Consider the following 22,649-nt stretch of genomic DNA (forward strand, 5'->3'; position numbering starts at 1 on the left):
TTGCATATACCCCGCCTCTGGTCTTTCTGATTCGCCGATTCCACACCGATGGAGGGACTCGACTTTTTTCCCCTCCATATAACACTCCTCCTCCTCGCCCTTCTTTTCTTCTCTCTCCCCAACCCCTTTCTCTTCTTCATCCCTCCCCTTGCAAGAGATTCTTGTGAATTGTCTCTTGTTCTCCCCTGATTTGTTGTCTCCTTATCCCTTTTCTTCCCTATAAACTATTTTCTACTTCCTTTCTTTACGACCCCGCCCCCGCCGCCTCCTCTTCCTCTCTTGACACAGATATCTGTCAGGATGGTTCAATCGTATGTACTCCATCCAATGAACATATGCATGGGCATTGCTGACCTTTCTTTGTTTTACAGCGCCGTTCTTGGTTTCCCTCGTATGGGAAAGCTCCGTGACCTGAAGAAGGCCACGGAAGCTTACTGGGGTGACAAGATCTCTCGCGATGAGCTCTTGGCTGAGGGAAAGAGATTGCGTGCTGAGCACTGGAAGATCCAGAAGGATGCTGGCGTCGACATCATCCCAAGCAACGACTTTGCCTACTACGACCAGGTCCTTGACCACATCCAGCTCTTCGGCGTTGTCCCTGAGCGTTACACCAAGTACAACCTCCACCCCCTTGACGAGTACTTTGCCTTGGGCCGTGGTCTCCAGAAGCCTGCCAAGGATGGCCAGGACGCCATTGATGTTCCTTCTTTGGAGATGGTGAAGTGGTTTGACTCTAACTACCACTACGTCAAGCCTACACTCCAGGACAACCAGACCTTCAAGCTGGCTGAAAACCCCAAGCCCGTTGTCGAGTTCCTCGAGGCCAAGGAGGCTGGCATCATCACCCGCCCCGTCATCCTTGGTCCTGTCTCTTTCTTGACCCTTGCCAAGGCTGACCGTGGTCAGTCCGTTGACCCCATCACCAAGATTGATGAGCTTCTTCCTCTCTACGTTGAGCTCCTTGCCAAGCTCAAGGAGGCTGGTGTTGAGGACGTTCAGATCGATGAGCCTGTCCTTGTCTTTGACCTTCCCCTCAAGTCCAAGGAGGCCTTCAAGCCTGCCTACGCCAAGCTCGGCTCTCTCGGTGACAAGGCTCCTCGTCTTGTCCTTGCCACCTACTTCGGTGACATTGTCCACAACATTGATGTCCTCTCTGCTCTCCAGACCCTCCATGGCATCCACATTGATCTTGTCCGCAACCCTGAGCAGCTCGAGTCTATCATCGGTGCTCTTGGCCCTAAGCAGGTTCTCTCTGCTGGTGTTGTTGACGGCCGTAACATCTGGAAGACCAACTTTAAGGCTGCTATCGAGAAGGTTGAGCTTGCTATCCAGAAGCTCGGCCAGGAGCGTGTTATTGTCTCCACCTCTAGCTCTCTGCTCCACGTCCCTCACACTCTCGCCAGCGAGAAGAACCTCGATCCTGAGGTCCAGGACTGGTTCAGCTTTGCTGTTGAGAAGACCAGCGAAGTTGTCGTGATCGCCAAGGCTGTCACCAGCGGACCTGCCTCTGTCCGTGAGCAGCTTGAGGCCAACGCAAAGTCCATCCAGGCCCGTGCCTCCTCCAAGCGCACCAACGACCCCAAGGTCAAGGAGCGCCAGGCTGCCGTCACCCCTGAGCAGCACAACCGCAAGTCTCCCTTCCCTGTCCGTCTTGCCGAGCAGACCAAGTCCATCAAGCTTCCTCTCTTCCCTACCACCACCATCGGATCCTTCCCTCAGACCAAGGACATCCGTATCCAGCGTAACAAGTTCACCAAGGGTGAGATCACTCCTGAGGAATATGAGAAGTTCATCGAGAAGGAGATCTCCGACGTTGTCAAGATCCAGGAGGAGCTTGGCCTCGACGTCTTGGTCCACGGTGAGCCTGAGCGTAACGATATGGTCCAGTACTTCGGTGAGCGTCTCACCGGTTACGTCTTCACCACCCACGCCTGGGTTCAGTCTTACGGATCCCGCTGCGTTCGTCCCCCTATCATCGTCGGTGACATCTCTCGTCCCGCTCCCATGACCGTCAAGGAGTCTAAGTACGCCGTCTCGATTGCGTCCAAGCCCATGAAGGGTATGCTTACTGGACCCATCACCTGTCTCCGCTGGTCCTTCCCTCGTGATGATGTCCACCAATCTGTGCAGGCTCAGCAGCTGGCTCTGGCCCTGCGCGACGAGGTTGTTGACCTCGAGCAGGCTGGTGTCAAGGTCATCCAGGTCGACGAGCCTGCTCTCCGTGAGGGTCTTCCTCTCCGTGCTGGCAAGGAGCGCGAGGACTACCTCCAGTGGGCCGTTGCCGCCTTCCGTCTCTCCACCGCTGGTGTCACCGACGGCACTCAGATCCACTCTCACTTCTGTTACTCCGAGTTCCAGGACTTCTTCCACGCCATTGCCGCGCTGGATGCTGATGTCCTGTCCATCGAGAACAGCAAGTCTGACGCCAAGCTGCTCAAGGTCTTCATCGACGAGGCTTACCCCCGCCACATCGGTCCTGGTGTCTACGACATCCACTCTCCCCGTGTTCCCAGCGAGCAGGAGATCAAGGACCGTGTCGAGGAGATGCTGCAGTACCTGCGCCCTGAGCAGCTCTGGATCAACCCTGACTGCGGTCTGAAGACCCGCCAGTGGCCCGAGACCAAGGCTGCTCTCTCCAACTTGGTCAACGCCGCCAAGTACTTCCGTGAGAAGCACGCCAAATAAATTTTTAACACTTAATAATGAGGAGGGGGCGACATTGTCAACCATGTCGTCTCGATAAGGATGAAAAATCTTTCATCTCTTTAATGAGTTATGATGATGATACCAAAAGTTCAACATATGGGTTCGGGGCATATTAGAGATATCCTGGGGATAACGGAGTTCAACATTTTACGATTTCAACATCGGCGTTAAGCCAAGCATCGACGTTTTGCATCTTTTGGGTTACTAACAGGAGCATGAGCGGATGTTGATGGTGGCTGGTTTGGCCGATGTCTAATATATTTCAACAATGTGTATATCACACTAGAGGTTAATACCATACCTCGCTGTTTTCAGCACCACTATACCTTGTCCTTGATTCCATCTCGTAGCATTCATGTCAACTAGCCTTGTAGTACCTCATCAAAAGTATACTGGCACCTCGGGATCATCGTTCAATAAACATTATATATTGACTGAAAGAACATTCATCAAACCCATCCCTCACACCATTCGTCACAATCGTTCATTCAAAGATACGCCTGATACCTCCCTTCTCCTTCTTTCCCTCCCTCTCAACCTTAAAACAAAACAAAACCCAACCCCTTCCACCCGTCAAAGACCACTAAAAGCAGAACTAGAGACAACCTACATCCAAGAAACAAACGGCACAACCGCCCCCCGTCCATTGACCCCCCCACTCCCCTCCCCAAATCTCTCAACATACCACTTCCTCCCCCACCGCGCATGCGGCAACATATTCGCCACCGCATTGGCCACAAACACTATCGCCGGCAGCGGGAGCATCGGAACACCCAGTTTAGCACACACCCAGACGGGCGGGATAAGCCAGGGCGCGAGATGCAGTTGCGGGGCGGGCCCGCCTCGTGCTGATGATAGTCCTAGACCAGCGCCAGCAGTCGCGCCGGTGATTGCTGTACCCTTACTCATGCCTAGGATATCGGGAAGCACCATGCTCGAGGGGGGCGTGAGGCTGGGAAAAATCATTGTGCCGACTAGGACGAAGCCGGTCCATTCGAGCCACTCGGCGACGTAGTGCGGGTAGAGGATTGTTTTGAAGAGGCCGCATGAGGGCGGGATGATGTAGATTTTGTGGTACTTGTTTGGACGGGGTTCGTTGGCGTTTTGGTCGGTTGTTGTGCTTGAGCTTTTATTGGCACCGTCAGACTTTTTATCTGCTGCTTCGCGACGGAGCGCGAAGAGCGTTCGCTCCGCGTAGATGTTCCCTGCCATTCCCGCGAAGAATAAGACAAGACCTATCGCCGGGATGAGGAGCGACGCCCCACCCGTACTAGCCATGCTATCCTCCAGGACTTTCTCCGGCGTGGCAAGAGGCACCTCTACCCCGTGCCCTCTAGCCGGGGCAGAAGAGAGATAAAACCCCGGCACAGTCTCAGCATCATACCCCACCAACCACCCCCCCAAACAAGCCGAATTCAGCCAATTAAAGAGCACAGCGGAGCCCATAACGAAGACATGAATGGGGGACATGCTCGGCGCCGCAAAGAACGGCGAAATGATGGCGCGGTTGAGGTAGTGCAATAGATACAACCCCGCGACAAGCTTATTGGGGAGTGGGAGGGTCTGCATGTTGAGGCGCGACGGGAGGTTGCAGAGGATGTACACCAGGTTCAGGGGGCCCGTGATCTCCATTATGAACCAGGCTAGTCGGCCGTTTATGGTGAAGAGGGAGTTTTTCGGGGATGTTTTGCCCGCGGGCCACCAGGATGTTAGCCATATTATGATTGTGACCTGGTGGGGGGTGTTAGTTGGAAAGTTTAATTGTGGTTGAGATTGGGGCTTACGAGGGGGAAATATTGGAAAATGTTGAGGAGGGCTGTGTAACCTTGTGGTGTTGGGAGAATGAGGTCTTGTATGGGAGGAAGCGCATTGAGGGTGGAGGAGAGAGTTGACCCCATTGCCTGTAGTTGTAAGCAGGTGTTGTATGGAGCTTGCCAGATTTGTATAGCTCGAGAACGAAGTGACGGGTGTATTGGAGCTTTTCGGGTGGTTCACAATGGACAGCAAGGTTTCGAGCTCAGAGTTGTCAAGATATGCTTATCAGTCTAAGTCTGCAAGGGCAATTAGAGAAAGAATTGGCTACAGATACTGAAGTTGCAGGAGCAAAACAAGAAAGCGACTAAGATGAAGTTGAGATCGATCGATCTGGCTGAAGACGATCGTGATGTCAGTTCCGCACGTGACGTTCTACAAAAAACAAAACAAAGACGAAAGACATCATGATGAACAAGAATTGCATTGAGTCATGTAGATAAGTTGCTCCGTAGGCATTGGGCTATGCTATCATTTGTACTACTCCATCAACCCGTAGACGTGTCCATCGCGTCGCCCGTCTGCGCCTGCGCCTTCGCTTGCCCCCTTCGCTCTGCAATCTTTGACCGCTTGAATTCTTCGATCTTTGCCTTGAGCTCGGTGTCTGTATCGAAATTAGCATGAATACATTATGCATTTAGAGCTTGAAAGAAAGCTTACCAGGAAGGACATCCTCCATTGTCAATGGTACTCGGTTGAACGGATCGTGCGGGTCACTGAGCAGGTGAGAACGGATCGTAGAGCGATCAATGGACATCCTCGACGCAGGCAGAATGACAGGGTCTTCCATCAACGTGTACATCAACGGATCGAGGTATTCGTCTGGAATCTCGCCAAGATCCTCTTCTGCCTGCTCATCCTCCGCCTTAGCCGCCTGTACCCTCGACTGTAGGAGATCCCAGCGCTTGAGCTCATCGGGCCCCTTGAGGGACCACTTGCGTAGGATCTCCGCAGCCTTTTCAAAGTTGGCAGGCTTGTAAGAACGGCCATCGCGAGCAACGGCAGTGATGAAGTTCTGCTTGCTCATCAGGTTTAGGTAAACGTCTACGATTTCACTCAGCAAGGCTCGCGGTCGGAAACCGTATTCGTGCAGGTTCTCAACGCGCAGGTTGGAGCTCCTCGGACCGACCATGGCGTCCAAATTATAGTCAAGCATGTCCGCCAGTCGTTGGACGATTTCCGGCATGGTGAATGACTCTGCTAGAGCTTCCGTGAAAAGCTTTAGCATAGCTACGGTCTCGTTGGTCAGCTGCATGTATGACTTGGCGATGCGCTGAGCCTGACTGAGACTCTCCTCTTTCTCCTGGCGCACAGTTGGGTCCATGGTTGCCCCTTCGGTGCGCAACTCTAGCTGCGTGTTGTAGATTGTCTTGAAACTGCCAAAGGACTCATCAAGGACATAGGTGACATCATTGAGGAGGAGGTTGACGAACTGAACGAAGAAATCCAGGTGGTGCTTGGCTTGGTTGAAAAGCTTCGCTCGGTAGAGTGTATTGGGCCAGACGCACTTGAAAAGCTGGAAGATTTCGTACCGAATGTTGAATTTGTCGTAGAACTGAGTATGGGCGCCTGTGTGCTCGGCTTCAATGTAGAACCTCATACAAGCGTGCAGCAAGTATTCGTTGGCAAACGGCATGGAGTTGAGCAGGTCAACCAGGACACCTGTTGCGCCGCCAGGGCGAGGCCAAGTCCCTCGGTACAAGATCGAAACAAGACCTGCTTTGAGGTAGGGATTCTTGATATAGTCTGAGCTCTCTAAAAATGTGATGCAAAGCATAACCAGTTCGTCGCCTTGAGTGGCAGTGATGATTTGCGGCATGGCCCACATGATAAATTTGAAGTTGCTGACGATGTCATCGACAAAGTACTCAGGAAGGCACTTGAACACTTCAAGCGGTTGGTCTGGCAGAGGCAGAACGACCTTCTCTTTGGGAAAGTTCTTGCCTGAAGCCACCCTGAGAAGCCAAACGACGACATAACGCATGAAAGTCATAGACAGAGACTGCCATTGATCATCGAACAACACACCCTGTAGGCTGTATTTTAGAGCGTAGCCCGAGTCCACCCTGTCCTTATACTTCTTGAGGTGTGTCTCAAACAGTCTAAGCTGAATTGGGTTGTTCACGAACTTATGCCGCTCCGCCTCGAATTTAGCAAGTTGGGTTTCCAGATGTTTCAGTTCCCTTTCGAGCGTTTCCAGTTTGGATGTCAAAGATTCACTACCATAGTGATGAGCAGCGACAGTCAAGAAGAAAATCTCGGTAATGAAGTTGTTCGTTCCCTCGGACTTCTTTGCATAAAACGCATCAGACGCGTGTTGATCAGCGTTAATCTTAGTCTCATCCTTCATCTCAACACGAGGGTTCCGATGCAGGTACTCAAGATCAATCCTGTCAATCTAGAAGCCGTTAGAGTTAGAAAAATCTCTTCTATCACTATAAAGGAACTTCAACTCACCTTGGTGAAATTGGCATCCATGAAAGGCTGACAAAGCTGATCCAAACACGTCGTAAGATTGAACATGAATCCATCAGACGAAACCGTATTCGGATCTACCTGCATTGCGCGTCGCTTGTGGTTAATATTCAGCGCAGCCGCAAACCAATCCAGGACCTTATTTCTGGCCTCCGCCGAAGCTCGAATCATATGGTTGATGATATCGAGGAGATCAGAGCTGAGCAATCTCTGTACCATGCGAATAGACTGCTGCGCGTTCAAGATATAGCCCTGGTCTCTCGTCTTCGGGCTCGAGAAAAACGACAGGGTAGCGTCCGCTTGGAGAGGCGACAAGTGGAACCAGGGTCCGAGGAGAGTGTCCTTTTCGAACGAGGCGGGATCGCGCGACTCGTTGAAGATAGATGACTCGGTGATGGCTGCTGCAATGGCAGAATGGCGGACGAGGTTTCGCAGAGCCTGTCCAAGTCAGTAATGTTCTGGGCGAGTAAACGGGGACAGCGCACATACCGTCATGTAAGGCTTATAATCATCGCCAATATTCATTGAGGAGAGTTCCCGACTCAACTCCTCAACAGCGGCAATAAAAGCAGGCTTGACAGACTCATCCTCCTCGAATCGCTTAACAGCCTCACTCAAGAACTCAAGATCCACACCCTTGTCGTCCTCCGGATCCAAAAGGAGATGGGGCTTGATAGGCGACCGTCCCGTTGGCTCGATGCCAAACATCTCCGGCATAGTAAGCGCAAAAACAGCATAGCTCATACACAACCGCCTCGCCTCGCAAATAACCTCAAATTTGGGATCATCGGCCCTCGCCTTCCGGAAACCCTTATGCAGCCTCGTCACGCGCTTCCAACACGGCAGTAGATAATCCAACGGCTTCCCGTCAGTCTGCGCAGACGCAGCTTCCAAAAGAGCCTGGTCGAGCACCGAGGTATCAATCCGCAAACTGCGATTCTGGTCCACCAGTTCGCTCCGCACGCCGGAGAGGAACGTCAATCTCGCGCCATGATTATCCTTTGTCCGGGACTCGTCTAGTGTAACTTTGAAGACGGCACTTAGTGTTCGGTCCGCGAAGGCTTCGAGAGTGTCTTCGGGTTTCGGCGGGGGTGGGGTGGTTGTGACGGGTGTTGCGGTGGGCGTTGTGAGCGGGGACTTGTTGGACTGGGTTTGGGGCTGCTCTGACGGAGTAATTTTGATTCGTTTCCCTTCTAAGCTTTCTTGCTCTGATCCTGATGATGCTGGCGTTAAGCTCTTTCTGGCCTGTGATTGTGATGATTCTGGGGCTGGAGGGGTAGACGTCGCGGATGACTGCTGCTGCTCGCTGGCTGATTCCGTGGCTGGTGAGGGGGTTGAGAGCTTTGCTAGGCGCTTCATGCGGATCTGGATACATTTGATACATTGTTAGCACATTTAATATACACTGACTGCAGAGTGAAACCAACCTTATCCGCTTCGGAGATGTTATCGCCCATGCTCGATGATCGGGTTCGATGCGGGTGCCGCACCGAGTAAGTGCTTCGGATTTCGCAGTTTTTGGTTGTGAGAGCCGAAGAGATTCTTTGCGGTGTAAATATAAATTGAGCCAAAAGAGAGAAGGATCCCAAAATGATCAGAGCGAAGGACTTGTCGGGGATTATAAAGGTCGATGCGAGTCGTCCATCGGAGATTCTGCTATGGTCTCTGGGGTTCGCCGCAGCCAGTGAAATCTTACTAAGTCGATGCATAATGAACTCGGAGTCGTCCGCAGCAATTCATTCACCCCGCAACCAACTTATCTTTGTCTTCAAATACTAATACTAGTAATGAAGCCCGAGTCTTTTTGAACAGTATGCAGTTTCTACCTGAATGCAAAGGTGCTTCGAAATCGAGACATTATCAATGCAAGGCCAATATCTGCACAAGACGTAGTAATAATGAGGTTGAAACAGTCAACGATTAATATAATGCCATGTCAAACCCAAGAACCCATCGTCACTTAGTACTTCCGCTTCAGCGGCAGGGTATCTAACTTCCGACAACTCTTCAGCTCCATCCCCCGGGCGGCCTTCATCTTCTCTACGTCCGGGAAGAACCAGCCCTGGGCATCCTGGATCATGCGATCGCGCGCCATAATCTCACTCTCGCACTCATATCTCAGCTTCTTAACGTAGTCCACTTCCACCTGCTTATCCAAATTGCGAAATTCTCGCGAGCTGAAGTCGGTCACGTCTTTCGGGTTGAGATAGTAGTCTATCTTGATCTCAGGCGTTGTTCGTTGCTGCGTGTGAGGGGGTATTGGGTCGTATCGATATGATGGCCCAGAGGCCGTAGAGCCGCCACTGGAGAAGAGGGAGGAGAGTAACGGGAGCACGAAGAGGAGGATTAGAGGTAGAAGTTGCCGGAACGTAGCGGTGAGAGACGGCATAGGTTCGGACTGTGCGTCGGCCTCGCGAGGGCGTCTTCGGGGCCGGTTGCCCCCAAACTGATGAACCCTAAAGCCAGGACCGCCGCCCATGTTGAAGACAAACTGAGGGCCGCCTACAAATTTATCAGTATATTGTCCTTTAAAAAACCACGCGGATTAAGAAGTCCATACCAAATGGCCCGCCAAATCCACCACCAAGCCCACCACCAAAGAACTGGTTAAACAATTCCTCTGGCGAAATCTCACCATCAAACCCTGGTCCTCCACGAGGGAATCCCCCGCCCCCAAACCCGCCGCCAAAAGGCGACGCCCCAGACGGACCACCACTCGGCTGGAATCTGCTATCCGGATCGCCGCCAAACTTATCATACCTCGACCTCTTGTCCGAATCCGATAGGACCTGGAACGCGCGAGACACCACTACACCAGCGTTAGTCGTAGTCCACTCCACAAATTATAGCCCCCAGCTCATGCCAATCCGCTCGACATATCTTAAGTAAGAACTCACTCTTAAAAGCCTCATCCGCCCCCTCATACCCATTCTTATCCGGATGCGTAACAAGACTTAACTTGCGATACGCCTTCTTAATCTCACTATCCGTCGCCGTCTTCTCCAGCGACAGAATCTCGTAGAACGCCGTCGCGCTGCATTTTCGTATCCGGATCACGGCCGCTTTCTGCTCCGGCGTGTATTTGCGGTCTTGGTTGCCTTGGTTATGGTCTCTCGCGTCGGAGGGCATGATTCAGTTGGGTTTTGAGGCCGGGTAGGCCTAGAGTTTTTGGAGTTCGTGTCTGGTTAGCCTGTTTGTGTATTTGTCCAGTTCGGTTCGGAGATATGCGAGTAGTGGCGTTCGTGACGGCTAGAGGGGCGATGGGCGATGGGTGGGCGATGCTGGGGAGTAAGAAAAAGACGCTCCCAGTATATACGAGTAGACCTCCCGATGGTATTCGAGCGACGTGAAGTGGAAGTGAAGCGACCAGTCAAAGAGACAGCTGGAGAGGGCCGGGGTTGGCGGAGATCTGACGACTGATGAACGTGGTGAGACAAAGGATTGGCTCTGCGCTAAGACTCGTTTGTATGGTCGGTGCTCACTGCTGCCCTCGCTCGGCCACTGCCGGACGGAGGTCTTGTGGGCGGTGAATTGAGTTCATCAGTAAAGCATCCAAGTCTTTGACTTCATCTAATTTCGGCTACACAAACATCAGAGTTCCAATTGATTTTCAGTCGGATCTCTCATCTGGATATCCCACTCACCATGGCCAACTCGACCTCAACAGCAGAAGAAGCCAAACAAACCCTCGTCCAAAAATTCCGAGCATGGGGAGGTGAGCATCGCACCGCCCGCACCGCACGGCATCCAACCTTCAAGCCCATACCTATTTAAAGTCCTAAACCAATGCTAATAAAAACCTAAACAGAAAACCCATTCCCCCCAACCCTCCTCGCAACCCTAATAACAGCCCAATATATGCGCCCCTTCCAAGCACTGCCTATGCTCTTCCCACCAGTCCTACTCTTCACATCCTACGCGAACCTGAATGGCTTCAAGACCGATAGCGCTGGTATCAGTGCGGCCTGGTCGGGTCTTTACCTTTTACTCGCGGGGCGACGCAAGCAGCCGTTTATGAAGAAGTGGGGCGCGAGAGGTATTACGCGGGGCGCGACGATGGGACTCTGTTTGGTTAATATGGTTGGTGGGGGGTTGGCTTATACGCTTGGGAAGAGGGAGGATGAGGAAGATGTGTAGGGTTTCTGTTGAGTAGAAGGGTATAAAAAGATGAGGCTGGGAGGGACTTTGAGCTCCCCGAGTGAATGTATGGCCTATGGATGGACGATGTATACTATTAGATGGGTTGGTATGGTGTTTGGCTTGGTATCGATGTTTATATGTATTACTATTATTGCATGCGAGGAGGCTTCCGTTATATATCATTATATATGAGCGAGAATTACTCCGAGTACGGCTTCTCCGAGAGAACAAAGGCCCGGACTGAATCTGGTACCAACCAGCCCAGATCTGCGGTATTCGCCTGAGTAGCTTCTCGTGCCTTTGTCGAACTCACAGGTCGTTTCTCAGTCATGCTTCCTCGGACCAGCTCAATCTGTTTTGCCCACTCCCGCTTGCCGCCTTCGCTCTCGCGCCCTCCTTGTGCTAGGTCGGCAAGGTAAGCCCCTTGCTCAGCCTTGCTGCCCCATTCATCGTCCGGGCGTGTCGTGACTCTCAGCTTATGCTTGGAGAGGAACGGCTCCAGCGGCGCGAGGGTATGCTCTGGTGGGTAATATTTGGTGTTGAATATCCGGATCAGAGTGTCGTAGCCGGTGAGATGGACCTGCTGCAGGGATGGAGGATATACTTCTGCGTTCTCAATGGCCGTTGCCTTGTCCACGAAGTATGGCTTCTTGGTCACGCCGATGTCTATCACGGGGTAATTGATGGCATCTACAAACGCGGATATGCTCTTGATGAGATCCTGCGCGCAGAGCTGCATCATGATGAGTCGGTCCTCGAACGAGGCCGGTTTCGAAGGTTTGTCCGCATTCTGTGTTGCAAGGAGGAGAAGGACGCGCGACGGTTTCCCCCAGACGGGCTGACTCCAATTCTCGACAATCGCAGACCCAGCTATGTGAACGTGCGCGTTAGTCGGAGGGTTGAAGGAGGAGTCCAGAACGTATAGGACTGCCTCAGTGTGGGCGGCAGACGGCGGGCGGGGTGTCTCGCCTGCGCGGGCAACGGAGGTGATGACCTCGAAGTCCTTGGGAGAGTCGAGGAAGCGTTTCAGGGCTGAAGAGTATTGTTCCCTTGTAGTCTGGAACGAGGACATTTTAATAGAGCCAAGACCTTTGTTGCGAAGTCAAGTTGTGATTGTTTCAGGCTTTCAGGCACAGTCCTGATCCTCGGAGTTGTTGCTCTGCCGTGCGGGGCATTGTCCATTGTTCAAGCACAATGCGGGCGATGATGACATTTAGACACTGAACCCTGGAAATGGGGGTTTCAGGGTGAGAAGCCAAGATTTCCATATCCAGGTACCTTCTAACATGAGACGTCAGCTTTTCCAACTTCTCTTCATGAAGCATACCAGATGGTCCAAGAATTTCAAGATACCGAGGCTGTCCTGAAGTGGTGAACTATTGCCGCCAACAGCACCGCCACCACCAGGCACCAAGGTATTCTATCCCTCCACTCTGTTCTTCGGAGTCTATTTCTCTGGTGGATAGGTAGAAATTAGAGGGCGAATGGGGCACTGCAGTTGGCCTCTCCGCGAGCTTTGGTGGCTGAGGCAATTCCACGGAGTACCGAATGGCCCCGGCCTTTGCGGTTGAAACACTGAAACACTGGCGCCGAGTGGCCGCCGACTGTCAGCCCAGCCCAGCCAAGTCGGATGCCATCAATGTCACACTTGGTCAATCTATGCAGGGTCAAAAGTCGCCAGAGATGTCAAGTAAGTTAGTAACACAAGCCTGGGCCGTGCCTGAAGAAAGTGAACACAGCATTCTTGCACAGATGCGCTGTCTCCACTGATATCAGATCACGGTTGATTTCCATCATGATCGACGCTATTCCAGATGGCGGCCTGGACCTGCAGCGATCCTCGTGGATGACCAGGAATGATGATGTATCATTGCAGTATCACCACGAGACGCCGCTGACGACTGCTGCACTGCTGGATATTCCGTGTAACGTGCGCAGCTTCTCGACCGTCCGTCTTATTATTACTATCCCTTCAGGAGATGAGGTGATGAAGGTTGAGGCACAAGTGGGGGGGCAAAGGAGATGAAACGTTCTCACCCACTTGGCTCGGCTACGAGATTACCGGCTGCACTCTCGAGTCCTCAACGATACAATGTGAGAGATCTTGCCATTGTCTGGGAGCAATAACATGAATCAGGCTATTCAAGCCTCCTAATCTATATGTCGGCCATTATTGAGGGAATGTAACAGCCGGAGTAACAATAATAGAACACAATATACAATTTCTTGGTCTGTTAGTTTTAGTCTGCTCTGCGGTCTGGCCATTGGGGCGTCTCAGGCCCGGAGGTCTCCAGATTTAATCAAACGCCGCGCCATCCATCTTCCTTCTCTCCCTCTCTCTTCTTTCTTTTCTTCTCCTCCTTCCCTTACCACCATCGTCTTCTCTCTGGTAGAGTCGCTCCCACGTTCTCTCAGTGTCAGAGACACGTTCATTCATTCCACCCAGTCACTCTTTACAGCGGGTTGATTTCGCTTCCACTCTCTCACAAACAAACCGACTCTCCCAAACCATTCTTTACCAGAAACCATCCAATATCAAAGCCATCACGATGCGCTTCACATCCAAGCTCTCTGTTGCTCTTTTGGGTGCGCTGGCTGTTGTTGGCGAGGCTTCTCACGCCCGTCACGTCAACCATGCTCATCGCAGAGCCGTTCACCCCTCGGGTCCTCCCCCGGCCGCGGAATCCTCTACCACGGACACTGTGACCGTATTCCCTACCTCTGCGACTGTGCCCACTGAGACTGCTGTCCCTACTACTGAAACTGCAGTCCCCTCTGAGACTCCAGCTGCACCTGCTGTTCCTTCTCAGCCTGCTGCTCCCTCCGAGCCCGCTGCTCCCTCCGAGCCTGCGGTTCCATCTGAGCCTGCTACCCCATCTGAGCCCGCAGTTTCTTCTCAGCCCGCTTCTCCTTCTGAGCCTGCGGTTCCCTCTCAGCCTGCTACTTCCTCTGAGCCCGCGGTTCCCTCTCAGCCTGCGGCTTCTGAGTCCGTATCTATCCCCGTGGTCCCATCTGCGCCTGCTACTCCTTCAGCGCCAGTGGTTCCATCTGTGCCTGTGAACCCCTCTGTGCCCGTCATTCCCTCGTCCCCCGTTGTTTCTCCTTCCTCCACTCCCCTCATCCCGACCAGCGCCTACCCTGAATCCTCTTCGGCTGCTGTCACCCCGGCTCCTTCGGTGACCACCGAGATTGTCTACACTACAGTGACTTGGTGCCCCATTACTGACACTGTTACTACCGGCTCGTCCACCTTTACTACGGTCACCAGCACCCTCTCCACGACTACTCTAACTTCCACGACAACCATCTGCGGCGGCTGTGCCCTTGTCACTCCCACCCCCGGTGCCAGCACTGTCTACGTTACTGCTACTCCTAGCACCGAGGTTGTCACTGTCACTAACACTGGTGAGGGAGGTGTTCCCGAGACCAGCGTCGTCACCGCCACTATCCAGCCTCCAGCAGTTACCAGCACTGCCACCATTCCTGGCTCTTCTGACTCGGACGTTGAGACTGCCATCTACACCGTGAGTGAGGGTACCGTCACCAGTGTTGTCACCACCACCATCCACAAGACTTCTACTCGTACCTCCACCGTCTTCGAGGTAGGCAACTCTCTATTTATCTGGAAGTATTCATGCTGACCCTTTCTAGACTGCCACCAGCGTCGATGCTACTGGCGGCTCCGGTTCCGGCTCTGGATCCGGTGTTGACACCACCCTCACCTCTACCACTACCAACGTATACACAGTCACCGCCGTTCCCACTGGCGCCTCTAGCTCCGGCTCCGACTCAAGCTCTTCTGGTTCGGGATCTGGCTCTGGCTCCTCTAGCCCTGGCTCTGGAGACTACGCTGCCGAGAGCTGCGTTCCGGAGACTGTGACTGTCACTCAATCTTTCACCGTCACTGTGGTATGTTGAACTTTACCTCTATTATGAAAAGAAAACACCACTAATTACTTAGACCGCCGACGCTACTGCTACCCCTACCGATGCTGATGCTGCTATCACCTCGCCTGACACCAACGAGCACGTCTCTGCTAGCCCTGAAGAGACTGGAAGCGCTAGCACTGGCTCTAGCGAGGAGAAGGAGGATGAAGACGACGAGGACTACGACGATGAGGACTGCGAGGAGGAAGAGGAGGACGGTGCTTCGTACGCGCCTTCCTACACTCCTACTCCCACTCCTTCTCCCTACCCTAGCCGCCCTGTCCATAGCTCTTTCCCCACGATCACCCCCAGCGGTTTCGTGACCAGCAGCCGCCAGCCTTTCCCTACGGCCTGGCGTCGCCGTGTCGTTTAAATGGTCGAGGCTGAGTTCAACAGCGAGGGCCAAGGCTTGAGATGGACGTCATGAACTAAGTATCAGGAATATCAGGGAGCGGATGTACCATCTCCCGTCCGTTACCACGTATCATTTAAATTTGTCTACTTTATCGTGTCTTTCTGGCATTTACTTTTCTTCTCACTGGTGGAATCCGACCTCTTCGAATTCTACACTTTTACCCAATTTTTTCTTCTTCTCTTTCTTTGTATGTATGTTAAGTTAAAAGCCAATTATCCCGCTTGATGACTGCCAACATGTATCTCGCCGGTTTCTCAATTTCATGCTACGATTAGCTTTTTAAACCTATTGGTGTAGCTCGCACTGCTGTAGCTGGAAGAGTATCTGGGTGGTGGATTCAGTGGCTCGATTATCCTAGGTGTTACCTTATGGTCTTCCCAACTGAGCCGGACCGAAGCACCTTCTAAAACCGGTGTATCTACATATATATACTGAACACGGACTTTAAGACTGCCTGAAGTTGAATTCATCGTAACAAAGCAGACAACTCGCACTTCTAGGGGTATCAAATTCGAGACGCACCGCAGCACAACACGGACCAGGATTAAAGCTACCCACATCTTCAAGAAGGAAGATCAGCACGAAATTCACTCCCATCTACATGTCGGACGACTTGCCCTTTCGTCCGCTCCCACTCTAGCCATGTTATGCCTTGTACGAGGCAGTCGGCCAGGTCATCGATTTTGGTTATGTCGGGGGCAGCTGAGTCCGTTTCTTTCTTCTTTGACTCCAGCGTTGATTTCGACTTCGATTTTGATTTCGATCTTGATTTCGAGGTCGAGCTCTTCTTCCACTTCGCCATATACCCATCCACCCACTCTTGAGTGCCATCCCCGGCAGAAAGTGAAAAGGTATCATTCTCCAACCAGGACCCAACGAGGTCAATTTTGAGTTTCTTGCCTTCGCGACTGCTGGTGGTACTTTTCTTCTTTTTCTTCTTCGTGCCCGTTTCTTCACCGGAAACAGTGTCAGTATTGGCACCAGGATCCGCAGAAGAAGTTGTCGTTGACGGCGCCCAGAATCTCCCCACCCTACTCGGCTCAATTGCAATGACCCTTGGTTCTTGTCCTTGTCCTTGTCCTGGCCTCGAAGCCGAAGCCGAAGCCGAAGCACCCTGCTGCACGTGTTGTAGCATCCGCAATGAATGCAAAACGGCCCAGAGCATCCCTTCAAACATGCCCACACGCAAGCTCCACTCCTGCACCGCAGACCCTCCGCCAGATCGAAAGCGCTGGCGCTCAATGAGGACGTGCGTTGGGTTGTATCGCGCCAGTAAAGTGGTTAGCATGGAATGGGCATGGGTGGCGTAGACTTGCAGGGAGAAGGTGTGTTTCTCCTTTTCTTTTGCTTTGTCTTTTCGTCCTTTCCCTTTCCCTCCTGATTCAGAAAGCGCATTCTCTTCTTCTTCGGCACTGGGCCTGGGGCTGGGCTCTGCAGCCTCAAGGCCAGGACCAGGACCAGGACCAGGACCATCAAGATACCGCGTGAATTCGTCGCTGGAGAAACCTCTGTCCATTGGGAGGGAGACCCTGCGCCAGGCACGTAATGTGAGCTCAAGAGAGGTGCCTTTTCCTTTCCTGCCTTTCCCCTTCTCCTTCTCCTTCTCGTCCTCTAGAAGAGAATGAGGACCAACTAGCTCATTTAAGAAACCCGCCTCCGTCAAATCCGAATCAGAATCCAACCCCTTCACCCCCAAAACCGCAAACGCCAAATTCCGAATCCCCATATCGATACTTAAAATCCGGATCTCCTCGCCCTCGTCCTTGCCAATAACCTTGCCCTTTTGCTTACCCTTCGCACTGCTTTTCACACCTCCCGTCCCATTTTGCACCTGCACCTGCAAACCCCTATACTCAGCTAACCCCCTCTCCAACCCTTCAAGAATAACAGCCTTAGTCCCCGAGCACGGAAATCCCGTCCGCTGAGCTAGGTGCTGCAACTGCTTTGTTTTAAGCGTCCGGAGCCATGGGAATGGATTTGATTTTGACGGAGATGATGATGATAGAGAGGTGACTTTTGTGATTTCTGTTGCTGTGGCTGCTGCTGCGGGTTTTTGCTTGAGGAGGTGGAATGTAACTCGCATTTGGGCCTTGTTCTTGCCCTTACCTCCTGAGTAGAATTAATGGCAGGAGATAAGTAAGGTCGATTGTTGTTTTTTCCTTGGGATTGAGTAGGAGGTTTGAACATGTTGTTCTTATGAAGGATAGGTAGTTGGTTATGTATAGGATGCTTATGTAATATAAATAATGCGGATATAGTCTGCATAATTCCAGGTGCTCGCAAGCCCTTGTGAGTATTTGTCGTTTGCCTTGCATTTGGGGGTGTACATTGATGATTCAAGATGAATCTCCACCTCCGATTCTAGTGGGTCTAGAGGTGGGTGAATTGTAACCCTGAAGGTTGGAGAGTGTCGAAGGTATATCTTTGCTGTAGGTACCATTCAAAGTAGGGCAATTACTGTCCGCGATTGAGATATAGGCGGCTTGTTTCCTTCAAAGGAAAAAAAAAAAAAAAAAAATGGTGTATACCTTACAGTTCTGTGGATCCAAATTCCCAATCTCAAATCTTATCGCTTCCCAAACCCCTCCATCCCCTCCACAGCCGGCATGCGCCAGTCCACCCTCCACCTTGACCCATAACCTCCCTTACAGTAAGCCTATCCCCAGCCCTGAACCTCAACATGCCCCTAACCAACTCAAGAAACGCCGACTACCCGTCAGCACCCATAAGCTCCATCCCCCTCTTACGTCGCGGCTCCTGAATCGAGACTTCGAGTCGAACATCCAATGTTCGATTTGGATTCCCGTCCATCCTGCGTCCTTCACTGGTAAGCCCTCTGATAGCACAGGCCGCATCCATATTGCCCGCCACCCTTCTGGTACTTGCTTTATAGCAAGCGTTTTCACATGCTCTTTTATCATCCAATCGTCGGAAGGGGATGGGAATCCCTCGAAGAGGGTCCTCTGCCCGAGGATTTCCCACATCATGCATGTCAGTGTCCAGATGTCAGAAGGGAATGATAATGATAAAGATACTGTTTCACCAAACTGAGGTCGGAAGTATACTTCCGATAGCTGGCGTGTTCGAATAATCACGTAGCGTGTGCGAGGGTAAGAACGATTCTTCAAAGTCCGTAAGGAAAATTCTTGCCCCGGAGAGCTCCAAGAGATTGTTGCCTTTTCCAAGCCAGACGGGCATGACGCCGTGAGTGGGGACTCCGACTCCCTTGGGCAGTTGCTTGCCATCAAGGCGCTCGACTGGCTCGACTCGAGGCTGTCCGAATCGTTCGTAGAACTGATCAGGAGAGAGCTTGTTGAAGGATTTTGGTAAATGGAACATGACGTTCCCAGGGTGAAGATCTAGAATCAATCTTAGCTTAGTTGATCGCACGAATGAATGCCAATGCTAAGCGGCTGACATATTCAATTCTTGACACGGATAAGGTAGGTACACACAGAATGGACTACTTTAGACTGCTGAGAGATTGGAAAGTAGCGGCATGCAGATGGCGGGCAATGAATGATGCTGATGTTCTCCGAGGCTATAGGCGAGCAAGCAAAAAACTCATCATTACAAGTAAAATAGCCCCCAAGATGGTCTGTTGACAGAGTAGTTGGCTGAACGCACTTATGTATGCATGACCTGGAAGATTGTATTTCCGTCATGCTTCTCCAATGTCATGTTTCTGGTGGTGATGCTGTGACTTCTTCACATCGATTGTCTTCTGTGATGTTTTGTTACGGAGAGTGTCCAGTCTATCCGAGTGTATATACTACTCTGTACTCTCTCAGCACGAAGAATAAACACATCCATGTAGCCACGTGCTCGGACGCCACTGCTCGGGTTCGCTAAAATATATTATTAAAGCCCTTGAGGTAGGTGTTAGCATTATCGTACAGAAGTATAACTCGAAGAATGCTCTATTCCAACATAACAGGACCGAAACGACGCCGTAAACATAATTTATGCCCAGACGCCCACCCTGACATCGCCATGCAACAAAGACGCTAAACTGCAATGCTAACAAACATAGAAAAAAAGGGACTAGAAGTGATCGAAGTTACTGCACTTGAAGTGTCAGCAGTATATTAGAAAGGAAGACGGTCATATGCCATTTCGGTTTCAGATTGGAACATCGACTCATTGGTCGATGGCACGCTGTCGCGCACATAGAGCATAGGAGCCCACACCCTCCAATGCAACACGCCAATGTGTGCCAACCGAGTCGAGATCCGCTCTATATCGTATTGCTGCTCGGCGGATGTATGAAGTGAGGGTCGCTGTGAGTCACAGATAGCAAGCGGCGACATGTTGAGGTACCTCTTGGCCGTGGCAAACGTCGCTTCCAGCAGCTTCTCCCGAACGGAGTTCTGGAAGTATTGAAATAGTCCATGCTCATTCGACAGGTGCCACTCTAATGATGCCTCGATTGGGCCGATGATGTCGTCAAATATCGTGCCATCGCTGCCGCATTGAGTGCTGACAAACCGCGCAATCTCCAAAGCGATACAGCGCACATTCATTAACCACTGAGGGGATCCGCGAATGTAATTCTCATTTTCAGCCATCAGCGTTCCAATTCGAGACCGGAAAGTGGCCAATGTTTGCGCCGGAGCACGAAGATTTTGCCTCTGCGAATGGATATACTGGTGAAAGATGTACCAGCAGATGTCAAGGTTGATGGCGTTTTGCAATTCCGCTCGCAGCTGCCACAGCCTCTCTGAGTCGAAGGCAAAAGTGTCTGGGAATCCGTCAGGCGTATGGAAGTGGAGTAAAAATTCGGTCAATCCTCGGAACAAAAGCGAAAGCGGCCAGAAGCCATCAGTCTGCGTCGAGTCCTCCATCCTACGCAGCTCGCGCTCCCGTACGTTTTGGTACCACAGCAAAGAGGACTCTACTTGAAAGCCATCCCTCTCAATCTTGGTCTTAAAGTACTCTTGGAGAAAAGGAATTGTATCCTCAACGAGGAGGACACGAAAAGCTCGGATCTGATGGTTGGCAACGTCCAGTTTCATAGCCTCGAGGATTGCAAATAAAGTGTTGAGACCGGAGACAATTTCTCTCGGGTTCTGCATTTGCGAGCCCGAAGAAATCTTTTCCACCATGAGGTCTGCTAATGCATCACGCATTGGAGCGCAATGCGTCTTGAGCAGTGCTGCAAGCCACTTTGCAATCCCAACCATGTCGAGGACTCCTTTTCGAATCTGTTGCATGAGCAGTGACACTTCAAGGTTTTCCATAATGTTGGGGTGATCACGCTCCGGCACAAGGGTTTTGAGCACGTCTTGTAAAGCTTCAAACAGCGCCGGTAGTCGAGGTTCGAAAGTCAAGTCCTCATTATTATGCTCATCTGGTTCGATATTCATCCCACAGGACGCGCGGTATGCATATATCTGTATCTCAGAGGCCATTGCATCCCAGTAGTCTGCAGCGTCTCTCCGTTTCTTCATGCCTTTTTCTCCACCGAGATCGGGCTTGAAGTGGAGATCGCGGTCAAAGTTGGCATCCATACGGAGGTTGATATTGCCCATGATACAAGGCAGATCGAGCTCGCTCAGCGTACTCTTGGTCACGGGAGGGTACCTGTTCGCTGTGACCAAGAGGTTCACCTCCCTGGAACTGAGACATAGGGCTGAAGGAATATATGCTTTGGACGAGGGTAAGCGTGCGCATTGCGGGGCCGTGGACAAGCTCGATGAAGGCGAGGGCTGGCGAGACTTCTGGGTGTAAAAGCCATCCTGTTGCGGTCGATGGCTTCCACTCGCGGGTTCCTTTGCATTCCTCGTGTCCGGGTTGCGACTTAGAGAATCGTTCTTGGGTGAAACCTTGGAGTGGCCGTTACCCTGGTATGGCTCTAGGGAACATTCTGTGCCATCCTCTTGCTTGCCCGGCGCATCCCGAAGGGCTTCCTTGGTCTGTTGGACCATCTTCCATTCGTAACCGACTCACGAGATCCGAAGTGGCGGTGGAGGGGGATTCGCGGAGGAAAGCCGGCGCAACTAAGAAACAATGGAGAATTAAGACCAAGGTTCGTTGCGATAAGCTAATAAGTTGTCAGGGTCACGAGCATGCCCCCTATTCGGACGCAAGGCACAGCCAGTGGCCCTTACTCCGTTGTCGGGTCGATCAACCGAGGAGGATAAAAGTCCCTTGACAGCCCTTGGTCAGTGACTCAGTCCTTGCCTGGGGTTGTTGAGAGAAACAAGGTGAGGCAGGGACGCAGAGATGGAAAAACTTACTTGCAGGCAGGATTGGCCGACCGCATCCGAGAAGGGCAATTGAGTCCGTCCTGCGAATAATAGATCGATAGTGGAAAATACTCTTCCGGGGCGTTTCGCTCGTTATAATGGATTGCTCTCTTCTTTCCCAGAAAGAATCACCTGGGCAAAGCGAAAAAAAAAAAAGCAACAGTAACAGAGCCCAGATAGAGGGATGACAAAATTGCTGAAGGGCAGAGGAACAGGAAGGAAGGAAGCAGAGAGAGAGAAAAGGGAAGATGCAGCCAAAGGCCGGCGTTGTCAAAGGGCAAGCAAACAAAGACGCTGGCGGCGACTGCATTGGCGGGAGTATAGAGTTAGTTGTCAGTCGCGGTGGCAGCTAACCGTTAGAGAGAGAAGCAGGACAGGGAAGGAGCTGGGACCAGGGCGCGCTGTTATAGCCAATGACAAGGCGAAGAAAGACATACTCTGCTTTGAACATAAAAACGAAGACGAAGAGTAGGCAAAGGGACAAAGAAGGGGCAGTCTATTATGACTGAGTTCAGACAGCAAGAAGAAGGTGCTATGCGATGCGAACAGCAATGCAATTGGAATGTGAATGCAAAAGTCAAAAAAAAGATAAAGACCAAACAAAACAGAAGACTGAATGATAAAACAGCTAAAAAAGGTGAGGCTTGAAGATTGACGCTTGCAGACGCCTTGAATGGGAGTGGAGAGCGCGGCGAGTAAAGGGGACATCCCTGGGGGGGGGCATCGCCATCGACGACTTGGGCGAAGGACTGAAGGAATGGAGCAGCACGGCCAAGCGTCTGCTGCACGGTGCACACAAACTCTGCTAGTATCCGAAAACGGGACAGAATGTGATGGATCTGTTAGAGACGAGCCCACTGGATCCCTGAAACAATCCTCACGGTCCCCTACCCTGCTTGACCTGGAATGTGACTCCCGGAGGGCTC

The 22,649-nt window shown here is 51.8% G+C and overlaps 11 protein-coding genes across 11 annotated transcripts; 3 read left to right on the plus strand and 8 right to left on the minus strand.

Moving 5' to 3' along the window:
* The first annotated feature begins 130 nt into the window (after nt 1-130).
* Nucleotides 131-3,029, plus strand: BDV17DRAFT_267655 (5-methyltetrahydropteroyltriglutamate--homocysteine S-methyltransferase). Its single transcript, XM_073758393.1, has 2 exons — nt 131-311; nt 372-3,029. Exons 1-2 carry the CDS (start codon nt 301-303, stop codon nt 2,683-2,685), a joined length of 2,325 nt encoding a protein of 774 aa, XP_073613994.1. The 5' UTR covers nt 131-300; the 3' UTR covers nt 2,686-3,029.
* Nucleotides 3,030-3,104: 75 nt separating this feature from the next.
* BDV17DRAFT_132927 (3-oxo-5-alpha-steroid 4-dehydrogenase family protein) lies at nt 3,105-4,805 on the minus strand. Its single transcript, XM_073754165.1, has 2 exons — nt 4,491-4,805; nt 3,105-4,437 (listed from the first exon to the last, which is right to left on the minus strand). The coding sequence occupies exons 1-2, from the start codon at nt 4,602-4,604 to the stop codon at nt 3,313-3,315; spliced, it is 1,239 nt and encodes a 412-aa protein (XP_073613995.1). The 5' UTR covers nt 4,605-4,805; the 3' UTR covers nt 3,105-3,312.
* Nucleotides 4,806-5,006: 201 nt separating this feature from the next.
* Nucleotides 5,007-8,450, minus strand: BDV17DRAFT_292833 (ubiquitin-ubiquitin ligase UFD2; the record flags this gene model as incomplete). The annotated part of the gene is made up of 5 exons (XM_073762454.1): nt 5,007-5,122; nt 5,179-6,916; nt 6,976-7,431; nt 7,483-8,358; nt 8,421-8,450. 5 exons carry the CDS (start codon nt 8,448-8,450, stop codon nt 5,007-5,009), a joined length of 3,216 nt encoding a protein of 1,071 aa, XP_073613996.1.
* Nucleotides 8,451-8,817: 367 nt separating this feature from the next.
* Nucleotides 8,818-10,486, minus strand: BDV17DRAFT_132978 (J domain-containing protein). The gene is made up of 3 exons (XM_073754167.1): nt 9,891-10,486; nt 9,554-9,802; nt 8,818-9,495 (listed from the first exon to the last, which is right to left on the minus strand). Exons 1-3 carry the CDS (start codon nt 10,120-10,122, stop codon nt 8,954-8,956), a joined length of 1,023 nt encoding a protein of 340 aa, XP_073613997.1. The 5' UTR covers nt 10,123-10,486; the 3' UTR covers nt 8,818-8,953.
* BDV17DRAFT_132953 (uncharacterized protein) lies at nt 10,381-11,231 on the plus strand. The gene is made up of 2 exons (XM_073754166.1): nt 10,381-10,708; nt 10,802-11,231. The coding sequence occupies exons 1-2, from the start codon at nt 10,639-10,641 to the stop codon at nt 11,128-11,130; spliced, it is 399 nt and encodes a 132-aa protein (XP_073613998.1). The 5' UTR covers nt 10,381-10,638; the 3' UTR covers nt 11,131-11,231.
* BDV17DRAFT_132984 (nicotinate-nicotinamide nucleotide adenylyltransferase) lies at nt 11,232-12,744 on the minus strand. Its single transcript, XM_073754169.1, has one exon. It carries the CDS (start codon nt 12,203-12,205, stop codon nt 11,333-11,335), a length of 873 nt encoding a protein of 290 aa, XP_073613999.1. The 5' UTR covers nt 12,206-12,744; the 3' UTR covers nt 11,232-11,332.
* Nucleotides 12,745-13,371: 627 nt separating this feature from the next.
* Nucleotides 13,372-15,759, plus strand: BDV17DRAFT_267667 (uncharacterized protein). The gene is made up of 3 exons (XM_073758394.1): nt 13,372-14,735; nt 14,785-15,042; nt 15,095-15,759. The coding sequence occupies exons 1-3, from the start codon at nt 13,683-13,685 to the stop codon at nt 15,431-15,433; spliced, it is 1,650 nt and encodes a 549-aa protein (XP_073614000.1). The 5' UTR covers nt 13,372-13,682; the 3' UTR covers nt 15,434-15,759.
* Nucleotides 15,760-15,924: 165 nt separating this feature from the next.
* On the minus strand, nt 15,925-17,627 carry BDV17DRAFT_267668 (uncharacterized protein). The gene has a single exon (XM_073758395.1). The coding sequence runs from the start codon at nt 17,556-17,558 to the stop codon at nt 16,038-16,040; it is 1,521 nt and encodes a 506-aa protein (XP_073614001.1). The 5' UTR covers nt 17,559-17,627; the 3' UTR covers nt 15,925-16,037.
* A 447-nt stretch (nt 17,628-18,074) lies between these two features.
* On the minus strand, nt 18,075-19,218 carry BDV17DRAFT_267671 (uncharacterized protein). Its single transcript, XM_073758396.1, has one exon. The coding sequence runs from the start codon at nt 18,718-18,720 to the stop codon at nt 18,151-18,153; it is 570 nt and encodes a 189-aa protein (XP_073614002.1). The 5' UTR covers nt 18,721-19,218; the 3' UTR covers nt 18,075-18,150.
* Nucleotides 19,219-19,445: 227 nt separating this feature from the next.
* Nucleotides 19,446-21,849, minus strand: BDV17DRAFT_133249 (TCP11 family protein). The gene is made up of 2 exons (XM_073754171.1): nt 21,715-21,849; nt 19,446-21,474 (listed from the first exon to the last, which is right to left on the minus strand). The coding sequence occupies exon 2, from the start codon at nt 21,400-21,402 to the stop codon at nt 19,564-19,566; it is 1,839 nt and encodes a 612-aa protein (XP_073614003.1). The 5' UTR covers nt 21,403-21,474; nt 21,715-21,849; the 3' UTR covers nt 19,446-19,563.
* On the minus strand, nt 21,725-22,581 carry BDV17DRAFT_133258 (uncharacterized protein). The gene is made up of 2 exons (XM_073754172.1): nt 22,161-22,581; nt 21,725-22,027 (listed from the first exon to the last, which is right to left on the minus strand). Exons 1-2 carry the CDS (start codon nt 22,429-22,431, stop codon nt 21,852-21,854), a joined length of 447 nt encoding a protein of 148 aa, XP_073614004.1. The 5' UTR covers nt 22,432-22,581; the 3' UTR covers nt 21,725-21,851.
* Nucleotides 22,582-22,649: the final 68 nt, after the last annotated feature.

This window comes from Aspergillus undulatus, assembly GCF_047715775.1.
Source record: "Aspergillus undulatus strain CBS 261.88 unplaced genomic scaffold BDV17scaffold_36, whole genome shotgun sequence".
NCBI lineage: Eukaryota > Fungi > Ascomycota > Eurotiomycetes > Eurotiales > Aspergillaceae > Aspergillus > Aspergillus undulatus.